Source organism: Malus sylvestris, chromosome 11 (assembly GCF_916048215.2).
Source record: "Malus sylvestris chromosome 11, drMalSylv7.2, whole genome shotgun sequence".
NCBI classification, from domain to species: Eukaryota; Viridiplantae; Streptophyta; class Magnoliopsida; order Rosales; family Rosaceae; genus Malus; species Malus sylvestris.
The window spans coordinates 39,012,510-39,025,952 of NC_062270.1; the positions used below are offsets into that span (position 1 = coordinate 39,012,510).

A 13,443-nucleotide genomic window follows, 5' to 3' on the forward strand; every position below is an offset into this window, starting at 1 on the left:
ATTTGATTTTGTGCCAAGTCTTCAGTTAGTTCTCAATATTCCATTTATTTTTTTAAAGTCTTTTTCCCTCCCTTTTGCCCTAAGCCTCTGTCACATAATCAAATTTTCAAACCAAAGCATCTCTAAGTCTTCGTTTCATATGTCCAAACCAAATTAATCAATTTTCTCTCTTCTCATCATATCCTCACATCTCATTCCTGACATAGGAAAGAAATTTCATTGCGTCTCTTCCTTGCCCTAACTCACTTTTCCAAAAACACTAACCCCCTCCTGCTCTTAAGTAAATCTGACCTCACTCGTGCCAACGTAGCTGCAAGCCTAATTATGCGGCTCTCCTATATAAGATTCTTCACCTGAGATATCATGTGTTTACTATCACATGAGGCATGACTCACATTAATATTAGTTATCCTATATCTATATAATCTGGTATCAAATCGTCATAGTAGTTTATTCCATGCATGAACTCATTTCAAGTAAGTAAACATGCTCTTAAGTTAGTCATCAATTCCCACTTGATTTCTTCCTATTTACCTTGGATTTTCAATTTTGTCATGAGCTCCATAATCTTTCAAAATGTGTAGATTTGTCCCTATCGTCTAATTTGTCCAGCTATCTTGAAAATAAGGGTTATACTCGTCCTTACGAATGGCATTGCCGATAGAAACGACTGAAAATTCAACCACTTTTAACACTTGATGCGAGGAGGAAGGGATAAGAGGAATTGACACGTTTTAAAAGATTAGAAGGCTCAGAAGTTGAGTTGCCAAATAGGAATTAGATCATAGGTTTGCGCCAAAGCCAATTTTTCCAATCAATTTCTTATCTACGATAAATTGAGTAACTCAAACATAACTTTTAGACAATAAATTTCAACACCTATATAGTGAAAGTAAATGTCGTGAAAGTAATTGGTTTTGTTCAACGAACTTGTAACCCAAGCGACTAAAGTCATCTCCAAAGTGAAGCCCACAAGGCTAAAACTTTGCCAGAGGGCTATCGAGTTGGCCTAAGTTGGCCTAGTACCCAACCCGTTTTATGGGCTCCATCCAACAGCTGCAGCTGCAGCTGCAACGAGTTGGACAGATCCAACGACCAGGGTTGGTACCAATTGGTACTATAATTTACATTTATGTTATATTATTTGTTTAAGAGTGTTCTGGGGAGCAGAGCAAGCATAGGTTTTTGTCATGTACTTGGGACTGTTCCGAAAAATTATTCGTAGTTTAATTAAATTAATTAATCAATTTCAAGAATAAATTTAAAATTAATAAATTATTAAAGGATTATGTTTTGCCTATTCAATTGAAGATAACATATAAATATGATATGATATCGTTCATTAAAAAATAATTTCTTACAGAACTATAATCTAGAAGAGAGCTAAACATAACCCTTGGGCTAGAAATGGCCTAAAAGATGTATGGAAATGTCCGTGTTCGAGTCCCCATCCCAACTCGGCTCCAGGTTCTTATGGGCTTTAGGGATAGTGTGACGAGACGTGGGCCTCAGTACAACAAGCCCATCATCACAGAGGGCCCAAACATATACCCAAGTCAACTGAGTCCAAACAACCCAGGGATTTCTGTAAAACCATGGGTTTCTAGAACAATCTACGTCTCTTCCACGAAAAGACGCCCTCGACTCCTCCTTCAGTAAAAATTGCAATTACATACAGCAAACAAATCCAAAACCCTAAAATCTAAAATTTAGAATCTAATTATAATTAACAAGCATTAATTAATAGTGATTAAACAGAAAGAAAAATTCAAAAGCCAGTAAGTCCCTCGATTCTAAAATTCCAACAATTTACGAATTCACACAGTAAACAGTAACAAAGCTCTTAAAATTTGATTAATCCGAGATCGTAATATTCCAAAACCCCCATCGTTATTGCCTATCGATTCGGTGTAGATTGTACCAGTAGTAGTAGTGTTCGAGTCCGCTACCTTACAGAGGTGCAGAGGCTTCGTCGACGGCGATCTCGGCAGCTTTAACGGTGGCCTGGGCAGCTTTAACCGTGGCCTCGGCAGCTTTAACGGTGGCCTCGGCAGCCTTGACGACATCGTCTTCGTCGGGATCGCGGGCCGGGTCGGACTTGTTCATGGCGGAGCGGGCTTTGTCGAGGAAGGGCTTGAAGGCGAGCTCTATGGCCAGCCATCCGACGGCTAGGGCTCCGAACACCACCGCCGCTTGCTTCGCTCCCGACGCTTTTCCCATCGCCGGTTTCTTTTTCTTCTGTTGAAAAAGTTTGACGAATTTGAAATATTTGTGGCGTTGATCTCTCGGGTCTCGTTGCAGGTGCCTGAGAATATTGAGTTTAATACATACAAATATATATATATATATATATATATATATATGGGATGTGTTATTCACACATCATTTTTTACTTCTCTTATACCTTGTTAATTTTTATCCTTTGATTTTCTTTAATTTATTCGATCCAACGGTCGAAAATTAAAAAAGTACAAGAAAAGTAAAAATAGATGTGTGGATATTATATATATATATATATATATATATATATGTGTATATGTAAAATGTTTGTTCGGATTTTGGGGTTATGGCCCCGTGTTTGGTGACAAGTGGATCAATAAAACCAGGATAGGAATACGATGTCGAGGTCCCGTGTTTGGTAACAAGTGGATCAGTAAACCAGGATAGGAATACGATGTCAAGTTACTTACTCTCTCTCTTTTTTTAAGGGCTTGTTTGGACTGCTTATGGAGTAAAAGTGCCTTAAAATTTTTAGGTGCTTCTAAATGCGTTTGACCAAATTGTCAGAATCAGGAGAGTTTTATACAGAAGCACATGCTTCAAAAAACACTTCTATAAAAACAGTCGAAAACATGCCCGAACAAGAAGGTAGTTTACTTGCCGACCATAGAGAAATGAAGCTTGCTTACTTAATGCTTACGCTAAAGAGGAACTATTAGGTTTAGTCACTAACAAATTGCTCATATTTATAAAGAAAAGCCAAATCTAAAGAACACTACTAGCCATTTTGTAAAACACTTTTGGTTCGTTTTGGAATTGCTTCTTGAAAATACACTTATGCTCAGAATCACTATCAGGCAAAGCACTTCTATTAGAAGCACTATGAAATTTTGCATAAAAAAGCAAGTGCTCACTGGACAAACACTTAATTAAGTGCTTACTCAAAAAAGTGTTTTAGGATTGTAACTTTTTCTGTCAAACATGGCAAAAACCACTTATGGTGATCTAAAAATACATTTAATTGTTTTAAATGTACTTCTAAACATACTCTGAGTCATTGCGTATAAATAGCCAACTGTTTTCAGACTACAAATGGCTTTTGAGTAGTCCGCTTAAGAACTTGTAATTCAAATGGTTAAAAGACACTTCGTCGGTCATCCGAGATTCTACAGTCAAACACAATCATAACAAAATTAACAGTAGTTTTTACACTATCAGGATTCGTTACGAATTTTAACCCAAGCAAAAACAGCAGCTAAGCCAACATTTTATATTCATATGCTATCAAATCTCAGTAAACATTCATCAACTTCACACAATGCCTCGACAGTCGACACCCAAATTGAAAATGAAGAACTAGATATGAGATGTCAAAAGCATATTTGATCAGCTTCTTAACAAAACTTAAAGAATTCACTCGGCATAGACAACAAATTAAAGTACAGTACCGCAACAAGATCACAATGACAAGTTCCTTCCTACAGAGGTTGTGTCTACATAACCAGGTGCAACAAAAATTAACGTCCGCGGCCACGTCCGCGACCACGTCCACGGCCACGTCCCCGTCCCATAGGCCTCCCTGTAATTGAAAATAAACAAAGGAAATATATTTACATGATTAATGGCAAGTTCAAGCGTGATAGCAGAGGAATGAATACATTTAGAAAGTTTTTATGATAAACACAAGTCTGCAGTACCTGCAGTTGGCTTCTTGGGCTTGACCCTAGGTGTCTCTTCAACCAGCAAAGTCTCGAGATTCAGGCTGTCAGGAAGGATATAGTATCGAATGTTGTTACCCCTCACGCTGAGATGATCCAGAGTCACTGGGTTCTTCCCCTTGAGTGTAAGTTTCACCGTCTTCAAATGAGTATTCATACTGATATCCACACCTGTAACAATAAGCAAAGTTACCAATCAGAATAGCTACTTTTCCGTCCCTGTTAAGTAGTTGAAAACAACCCATGTGGAAGCGTGCATCCAAATCAAGATTACAATCTATTTATGAAGTTTAAGTTAAAAACTCTAAATTTATCTCCACAAGGCAGTCCAGTTGCAGAAAGCTGAAGCTTCTTCAACCTTTACCGGATGATATTACTCACTACACAGTGATCTTCTTTGGTGACTAATAACACAACCAGAGCTGTTTCGCAGATGTATTTATACTACGCATGTACAGAAATGGTCATACTTTTCATTACAAACATTGTCTAATGTTTGAAAAGCCATAATAAGCTTTCAGTGTCTGTAACGTGAGCATCAAACTTAAAAGCATATTCTTGCCAGTCCACATTTTAAACTCAAATGTTGTGCAGATATTCTGAAGCTTCTGCTGAGATAAGGAATTGATTATCATGCAATAAACGGAAGTAATCATGGGTGCTCGTGCAGATTATGTGCTGAAAATGGCATCCATAGTTTAGAGATAAAGCAAAACTACATCCCAACTCTCAGGAATGCAATGCTGAGCACACTTCTAAGCTTTGAATCTCCGGACTCTCTGAGCCAGCAACTTTAAAAGGAAAATAGAAGCATGTTGCAGTACACAACAGATTTTGACATATATTTGTTCTCCGCATAAAGGATAAGAATTCCCCAGGAATTCTATCCGTTGGAAATCACAATGATATAGATGCCCGGAAAATGAACATATATACTATAATAATCAATTGTGGAAACCTGTCAATTTTGTGTGCTACAACTACTTCATAATACCAAGAAAATCATTCTAGTAGTCTCGAACTCTAGATATCCAGATCACCGAGTAATTTAGGCAAGCAGAAAAACTATAATTACTGAATAAGACATTACCAACTCAACAAAATTAGACTTAATTGCATCCCTGGTATACTTTAAACTCGCACCGACTCAATGTTTGAGCAATGCTTCCACATAGTCCATTTATACGAAATGGTAGCACCGGATGAGCAATACCATATTTCTAGAAATCTCCAGAGGAAACAAAGCTCCCGGCTTCGTCCACTGGAGATGCTCCACAAGGAGAAAAAAACAAAAACAAATTATGCATTCCATGTTTCACTATAAAAATCGAAGTCTTCGTACGCAGTATAACTGATACGAAATGAAACCTAAACAAGACCCACTTCTTCTATAAACAAGAAAATCAAAATCCAAACCAAATAAAAACCCTATTATCCAAATACCTCACTTAATTCAACAAATTAGAAAGAAAGAGAGTAAAGCGAGGAAATGAGAAGTACCCGTGATGGTTCCGTTCACAACGGTGCCGTTTTTGAGCTCGATCGACACTGTCTCGTTGTTCAACTTCATCAAAAACCTGCAAAATTCCCCCCCCCCCCCCCAAAAAAAAAAAGCATATCAGTACAAAATCAACGGCGCAGTTAACTGAGGAAGAAGAGGAATTAGGGTTTTAGGAGGAAGACGAACCTGACGAGCTTCATTGTGGCGAGAGAGAGAGAAATGACAGCTAGGGCTTCCGAAGCTTCAACCAAACAAACGAAGCGGGAGAGGGAGAGGGGGATCTGTCTGTGTGCCGCACAGGAAGATTTAACTTTAGGGCTCGAGATCGTGGCAAAGGTCCTTTACTGCACATGATACGGTGCGCTTTGTAAGATACCTTAACGACTGGACCAGCCAGCAAGATGGGCTTATGTGGACCCATTATTGTTAAGTTGATTCATGAAATTCAAGCCCAAAACATGAATAACTCAAAATTTGGTTTTTTTTCCTCGTTAATATATAATTCATGTGAAGATACATGTATTTAATGAAATTATTATTAAGATGATGATTGTGTTAAATACATGTAAGTATTTTTTTATATTCTTTTAAATTTGGTTGAAAAATACACTTTCACTTTTTCTGGAACAACATTGATCGATTTTTAGATTGAGTTGCCAAAATAATGAGTTAAGTCAATTTCAGACATTATTTATGATAAAAATTGTACATGAATAAAAGTGACGTATTATTCACGTCGCGTCACAAAGATGATTCGTGAGACCATCTATCCATTTCACTGGTAGTAGAGTAAGTTAATTATCTTAACAATGTTTTACTTCGGGTACAATTCGATGATGATTTTTTATTTTTTAAATCATTAATGTAGTACGGTCTTCCAAAGGGGGGGACATAATGGCGGTTCCTCAAGCCTTATAAACGCAGCGTTTCAATGTAAGCATTTTAGATTCATTTGCTTTTAAAATAGAGAAAAATGGTTTTAAAATAGCTGAAAGTGCTTTTAGATAAAATGTTTTTAGATTTCAAAAGCACTTTAAATGTTTTCTGCGATAAGCACTTTAAGTGCTTTTCTATAATTTACTTGCATTTTTATTAAAAATTAGTTCCAAAAATATTTTTATTAAAAACACTTTCAATTATTTTAAAAGAATATCCAAACAAGATCTTAATTTGTTGGCTCCAATTATTTTAAAAAATATCCAAACGAGATCTTAATTTGTTTCTCTCTCTCTCTCTCCTGTTTTTCTCTCTCTCAATTTCTCTCTCAAGTCAGTCTGATCTATCCAAACCCAAAACCCTAATTACTGTCTGAGTCCCATCGATTCAGCAGATTGAAGAAACCCTAGTCAAATGGTAACACACACAGATCCACATCACTCTTTAATTATGCTCTATCTTCAAAATCCCAATCCCAAAAAGTGGAAAAAAAAATTGAATACAAAAAAAACGAAAATTGGGATTTAATTGTGTAATCACATCATTTGGATTTGTTAATTGGTTCATTTGTTGGGTTGTGCTTGATTTTCAATTAGGATGGAGAAGATATAAGATTGGGATTCAAGAGAAAAAACCCATATCAGGATTCTGGGTTTCAGAACAGAAATCATCATCAAGCTTTTGATCAACACATGCTCCCTGAAGGTAGGCAATGCTAACACCGATTAGTGATTGGATTACTGTTATTGGTAATCATGGATTAATCATATAGTATTAGTAGTTAATTGGGTTTTCGGGCTTTCGCTCGCGGTGTAGGTTGGGTTGGTTGCCCTTCATATGGTGGAGAAATAAGCTGTATAATTCCATCAAAAGTACCACTTGGTGAGTCTTTCAATGACCATATTGCTGGTGAAACATACACTCCAAAGCAAGTCATTCATCAGCAAAGACTGCTAGGAAGAGAAGTAATTATATTCCTTTTTCCGTAAAGTACTGTACTTTTATCTTGTATGAAGTTGTTATGCTGATTGATTTTTACGTTTCCAGCTCGGTTTAGTGATTGATTTAACGAACACTACTCGTTACTATCCCCTTTCGGATTGGACAAAAGAAGGCATTCGGCATGTTAAGGCAAGTGTATGTGTGTTTTCTGGTCCTAGTTAGTGAGGTAAGTTTACTTCTTTACTTACGTCCTCAAATTTGTTTGCGCCAGATACAATGCAGAGGAAGGGATTCCGTGCCCGATAATGCAGCTGTAGATATATTTCTTTATGAGGTGAGCTGCCTGCACTAGTTTTACGATTTCATGGGACCCCCAATTGAAAGTCAAGAAGGAATATGTCTGATTTGTGATTTTTTTGTTCGCATAGGTATCACAATTTTTCTCCAATAGAACAGACCCAATGAGGTATATACTTGTTCACTGTACGCACGGGCATAACCGCACAGGTTTCATGATTGTTCATTTTCTTGTACGCAACGAATCAATTTCAGTTACCGAGGTAAGTACTTGGTTGTGTGTTAGTTACTTTTGTTCTGATTGAATCTATGCTATGATTCAAGAAATTTTCATTACATCCTCCAGGGATATACAAACAGGACTATATTGATGAACTGTACAAGTTTTATCAAGAAAGAAAGCCGGAATCAGTTGTTTGCCCTCAAACTCCTGAGTGGAAGAGAGTTTCCCATCTTGATGAAAAAGCAGAAGCTGTGATGCATCAGGACAATGTATGTATTGTTTAACTTATATGCAGATTATTTGTTAGAAACCGCGGTTGTGATATTTTTTGATGATGAAATTCAAATTGCAGTACAGGCAATAATAATACACTAGTAGTTGTGTATGTGTCTGCATGAATTGAGATTGCATTTGCTTGGTAATGCAAAATGGCTCAAGCTTGGGGAATTGTAGTGACACATGACAAATAAATTTAGCAATGATTTTTCCTTTTTCTAAATACTTTAGGATAATGTAATTAGAAGGGAAGCCTACGTAGATTTTTTATGGTTTAATACTCACACTTAATTGTCGCGAACTGGAAGCATTACGTTGTTGTTGGCTGTCTTTTTAGTTGGTTATGATTCTTCTGAGTGGTTTTGTTAGTGATGCATTGAAACATGGGTGCTGCTATTGGCAGTCCAATCTATCTATATTTAGAAAGAGAGGAGTGCACAATGAGATTTTTGGAGTGCCAATAATAGTACCCTTAGAGCAAGTCCACCGGAGTGGACATTGCCCAGCACTCAGTCCAAAAAACAGCCCAGCACTCTGTCCATTACCTCCAGCCCGCGCAACAACCTGGGGCCCAGCCCGCGCAACAGCCTGGGGCCCAGCCCATGCTGGTCTCTGGGCCAGCTCAAAACTGACTGACCAAGAAGCTGGGCAAGTGGCCACGTGGCAACTCCCTGGCTCTTGGATTTGAATATTTTTCAAATCCAACGGTCCATATTAATTAACTATATTAAAAATTATTAAAAATTATAAAAAAATACAGAAAATTTATTTAAAAATACAGAAAATTTAAAAAAAAATACAGAAATTTTTAAAAATGTTTTTTTTTTTTGTATAAATAATAAAGTTTGTGGTTGAAGAATAAAGTGTATTTGATAAGTTTATGTAATTTCATTTTAGTGTGTTTTTTTTATAGTTTATTTGATGAGTGTGTTTTTTTTATAGTTTATTTGATGAGTTTATGTAATTTTATTTTAGTGTGTTTTTTTTTAAGTTTATTTGATGAGTATGTAATTTTATTTTAGTGTGTATTTTTTTTAAGTTTATTTGAAATTTTATCGGAAATTGGTTAAAAATCTTATCCGAAATAAACTTAAAAAAAAAAAAACACACCAAATAAATGCGTTGGGTGCCAGCGCATTTTTTTAGGGGTGGAGATACCTTGGCCTATTATTGTTCACTCCAGTCTATTACTGTTCACTTGACTGGATAAATGTGCTGGGTATTGGCGCAAAGTCCTTAGGGGTGGACTTGCTCTTAAAGAACTAGTTGCAGTTAAACACTTCTAAGTTCTTTGCCCGGAAAACAAATTGCACCTGCCACTTTTGCTGATTGCGACTGAAAGTGGATTTTTCCTTTTGTTTATTTTTTTATTTTTATTTTTTGAATGTATTAGGAGTATCATGCGAGAAATGAAGCAATGACGATTGATGATGTTTTGGGTGAACGAATACCTTATAACCAGCAAAAATCGATGCAAGAAGCTGTTTATGATTTACTCAAGATGGAGAAAAGGGTAGGTACTCAAGTCTAGTTCGTTGTGTTATGATTTGTATATTAAGATGTAACGTGAACATTTTATTGCTTCACCTTCTTCATGATGTTGCTGTTATTATATTCTGATAAATTTATTTCTGGCTATGTTTTCAGGGTAACGGGAATTTACAATTTCCTGGGTCGCATCCTGTTTCGCTCAACAGGTTTGTTCCAACAATAGCCATATCAATGATAGTTCTGTACTTCTAGTGGTTTTGACTCTTTTGCTTTTAGCATTATAAACTGAAGATGGTATTTTCTTTTCAGTACGTAATTTAACTGGACGGATGCTGATAAATTCAGTTCTACTAATTTTTCAGCACTTATCTTTGCTAACCTGTTTGCAATGCAGTCTATAGATTAAACAGATATAGAATGTGTTATGGTTTTGTAGTGAATAATATCTGCGCGATATGGGTTTCCAGATTTTACTTTTTAGTTGGTTCAGCCTGGAGACTAATTGCGTTAAGTATTAAAGGCACGGTATCATTTTAAACCTACTTGTTTTATGGTTCATTCAACACTAAATTCAGTACTTTAAGCTGATCTTGCCTCCATTTCCAAGGTTTTTATATCACTTTGTACTCTGTAGGGACAACCAACAACTATTACGACAGCGCTATTACTATGCCACATGGAAAGCCGATGGAACACGTTATATGATGCTAATTACATGGGACGGCTGTTATTTGATTGATAGGAAATTTTTTTTCCGACGGGTCCAGATGCGGTTCCCGTGCAAATTCTCAAATAAGGTGTGTATGTGCTTGCAGTTTTGATACATGGAACACGTCTAGTTTCATGTGAAGTTATCTGCAATTGACTCCCTCCTATTTTTGTAATTGTTCTTCATAAGGTTATACCTGAGAAGACCCACAACTTCACTTTACTTGATGGAGAGATGATAATTGACACTGACCCAAATACTCAAAAGCAAGACCGAAGATACCTCATTTATGACGTCATTGCAATCAACCAAGTCTCTCTCGTAGAGGTTAGATATATGATAATGCTGTGGGAGTCTGTCTTGAAAGGGCCCCTTCCCGCTTCTTTTTGTTTCGATTGTTTATTTTCTAGTCCCCGCATTTCTGGGAGTCTCATACATTGAACTCCCCTTTTCTGTTTATTTTCCAATCCCATTAGGCTTTATGTAAATTTTTTGGTTTGTTACATAATGTGTCTGCTTTAAGTTAAGATTTTCTTTTTTAATGAATTTCATTATAAGGATACTTCAATATGCTGATAAGTTTGTAACCAAAAATGGTCCAGCTGCAATTCCATGAACGGTGGAAGATGCTTGAAAAAGAAGTGATTGAGCCTCGAAATATGGAACGTGATACTCTTTCCAAGAGTGTAGAGCCTTATTACAGATACGACTTGGAACTGTTCAGTGTATGTATACTAACAATTAGAGATTACACCAGACGTTTTTAATTGTGCATATTCTGTTATGATTGGTGATTTACTTTGTTATAGATGTTCATCAGGTGAGGAGGAAGGGTTTTTGGTTGCTGTCTACGGTTACCAAGCTTTTGAGGAAATTCATTCCTGGGCTTTCACATGCATCAGACGGTCTGATATTCCAGGTGATTGAGGGGTGTTTTTGTGGTTATGTCGTGTTATAAAAAGAAGCTATGTGATTATATGTGGATGAGGAACAATGGAAACGAGTAATTTGGTAAATTTAGAAAGGTGCAAAATTGTGTTTGACACTGAATTGCCTGTTTTGTTTTCTTACAATAACCTTTTGGTTACTGTTTGGGACTAGCTGAGCTGATTTGTGCTCCTGTGAAGTAATTTGTTCGTTCTGCTATACGTCAAAATTGTTTCAATTCAAAAATTGATTCTCCTATGATGAGATATCACTAGATTCTAGAGAACAACCTGTTGATGATCCATCTTTTTCAGGGCTGGGACGATGCATATGTACCCCGAACGCATGAAGGTCTTTTGAAGTGGAAGTTTCCTGAAATGAATTCAGTTGATTTTCTCCTTGAGGTTGTACGATGACTTTTTCTTTCAAACTGCACCTTGTCTTATTTTAATTTAGTTTCTCAGTTGCAGCCTTGCAGGTTACGGTTTTCTCTTCCACTCTCATCTGTACGAACTTGCAGACAATAAGCTAAAATGAGTTTTGTGTTGACAGTTAGGAGTTGATGGCCGCGAGCTACTTTTTCTGAATGAGCGCGGAAGGAAGAAGCTAATGGGAGGCTATAGGGTTGTTTTTAAAGGTCGAATTTTTTACATTTCTCTATTTCTTTTATATTTACCATCCGGTTTTGTTTAACGTAATTGTCAAGATTAGACATGCATGACGGATGAAGTTTTAGTTCCAGCACCAAATGTCGGGTGGCTTGTGCTGAACTGCAGGATTCTGCATTCTCGACAATCATAACTCCACACTTTCGTAGCTCTCTAGTTGTCGGATTAGCTTGGATCTAATACCTTGGTGTTCCAAATTCAACTTGCAGATGAACTGGATCCTGCTTTTTGTTCGGGGAAGATTATAGAGTGCGCGTGGGATGCCGAGCGAAATGTATGGGTGTGTATGCGGACTAGGCCGGACAAATCAACCCCGAATGAGTTCAATACCTATAAGAAGGTACCAATATCATGTTGCTATGTTTTGTTTTGTTCTTTTTTCCCCCTGAAATCAGCTTTTGTTTAGGACTGGTGAAACTATGTTCTCATCCCAAGCAGGTAATGCGAAGCATAAACGATAATATTACGGAGGAAGTGCTGTTGAAGGAGATTGAGGAGATTGTCCGTCTACCCATGTACGCTGACCGAATACGCAACGACATTAAGGCGCACGAGCACACATCGTCTTCCCAGCGCCGGTGATTTGGGGTGCCAAATAAACATACCACCAATCAACGCGGATTCAGTTGAACCCTAATTTCATCAACCGCCTAGTCATGTGGTTTATGTTTTTGCCGTCACATCACATAATTAATTTGTAATCATGATTAGCAAAAAGCATCATAGTTTTTGTTGTTATAGATCCGTAGTGTACAATGTACATTAGCAATGTGTTGATCAATCAATTTTTATTGGGTAAAGTACAAAAAACTACCTCAACTATTAGTGTCACGACACTTTCATACCTCAATTGAGAATGTCATACCTCATCTTTAGAATTTGGTCCAATGTTATACCTTTCGTTACTTGGCTTCCGTTACTTGGTTGTTTACTTTTTAGTTGAATGCTGTGGGTTGATTCGGAGCCCACTTTCTATTAAAAAATCATTAAAATATTATTAAAAACTAAAAAAAATTATTTACTATTTTTTAAATATTAAAATAATAAAGAAAAGTAAAAAATAAAAATAAAAAACAACTCTCAGTTCGTCCCTCCCCTCCCCTCCTCTCTCTTCTCCTCATCTTCATCTTCTTCCCCCCACTTGCAACCCCCAACAAAAAACAAAGAAACAAAAAAACAAATTCCAATTTGTCTTCCCCCACCCCCTCTTCTCCCTTCTGCAACCTAGAAATAAAATAAAAAATAAACCCAAATCCCGTCGGCGAGAAGATGGGTGCGCGAAGAAGGTGGAGGATGGGTGCAGAAGAGGATGTGGAGAATGGATGAGAGTGGTGGATATGGGGTTGGCAGGGGGTTCAGTTTTTTTTGGAGGGGGGGGGTGGTTCGCATTGGAATTTTTTTTTCTTTTTCTTCTCCTTTTTGGGTTCCCGAGGGGGGAGGGGTGGACGAACTGGGTTGGGTTGGGGATTTTTTTTTTTCCTTCTTCCTCCTTTTTGGGTTGCAGGGGGTTTTGGGAGGGGGGGGGGTGGTTCGCA

The 13,443-nt window shown here is 37.2% G+C and overlaps 3 protein-coding genes across 3 annotated transcripts; 1 reads left to right on the forward strand and 2 right to left on the reverse strand.

Moving 5' to 3' along the window:
* Positions 1-1,720: 1,720 nt before the first annotated feature.
* LOC126588280 (outer envelope membrane protein 7-like) lies at positions 1,721-2,316 on the reverse strand. Its single transcript, XM_050253361.1, has one exon. The coding sequence runs from the start codon at positions 2,218-2,220 to the stop codon at positions 1,951-1,953; it is 270 nt and encodes an 89-aa protein (XP_050109318.1). The 5' UTR covers positions 2,221-2,316; the 3' UTR covers positions 1,721-1,950.
* Positions 2,317-3,476: 1,160 nt separating this feature from the next.
* LOC126591543 (small nuclear ribonucleoprotein SmD1a) lies at positions 3,477-5,783 on the reverse strand. Its single transcript, XM_050257259.1, has 4 exons — positions 5,626-5,783; positions 5,439-5,515; positions 3,918-4,109; positions 3,477-3,799 (listed from the first exon to the last, which is right to left on the reverse strand). The coding sequence occupies exons 1-4, from the start codon at positions 5,637-5,639 to the stop codon at positions 3,738-3,740; spliced, it is 345 nt and encodes a 114-aa protein (XP_050113216.1). The 5' UTR covers positions 5,640-5,783; the 3' UTR covers positions 3,477-3,737.
* Positions 5,784-6,682: 899 nt separating this feature from the next.
* LOC126588411 (uncharacterized) lies at positions 6,683-12,758 on the forward strand. The gene is made up of 17 exons (XM_050253497.1): positions 6,683-6,792; positions 6,972-7,080; positions 7,192-7,340; positions 7,423-7,506; positions 7,589-7,651; positions 7,746-7,877; positions 7,939-8,106; positions 9,507-9,626; positions 9,761-9,810; positions 10,239-10,401; positions 10,503-10,640; positions 10,916-11,038; positions 11,134-11,232; positions 11,555-11,644; positions 11,793-11,877; positions 12,118-12,248; positions 12,347-12,758. Exons 1-17 carry the CDS (start codon positions 6,790-6,792, stop codon positions 12,488-12,490), a joined length of 1,851 nt encoding a protein of 616 aa, XP_050109454.1. The 5' UTR covers positions 6,683-6,789; the 3' UTR covers positions 12,491-12,758.
* Positions 12,759-13,443: the final 685 nt, after the last annotated feature.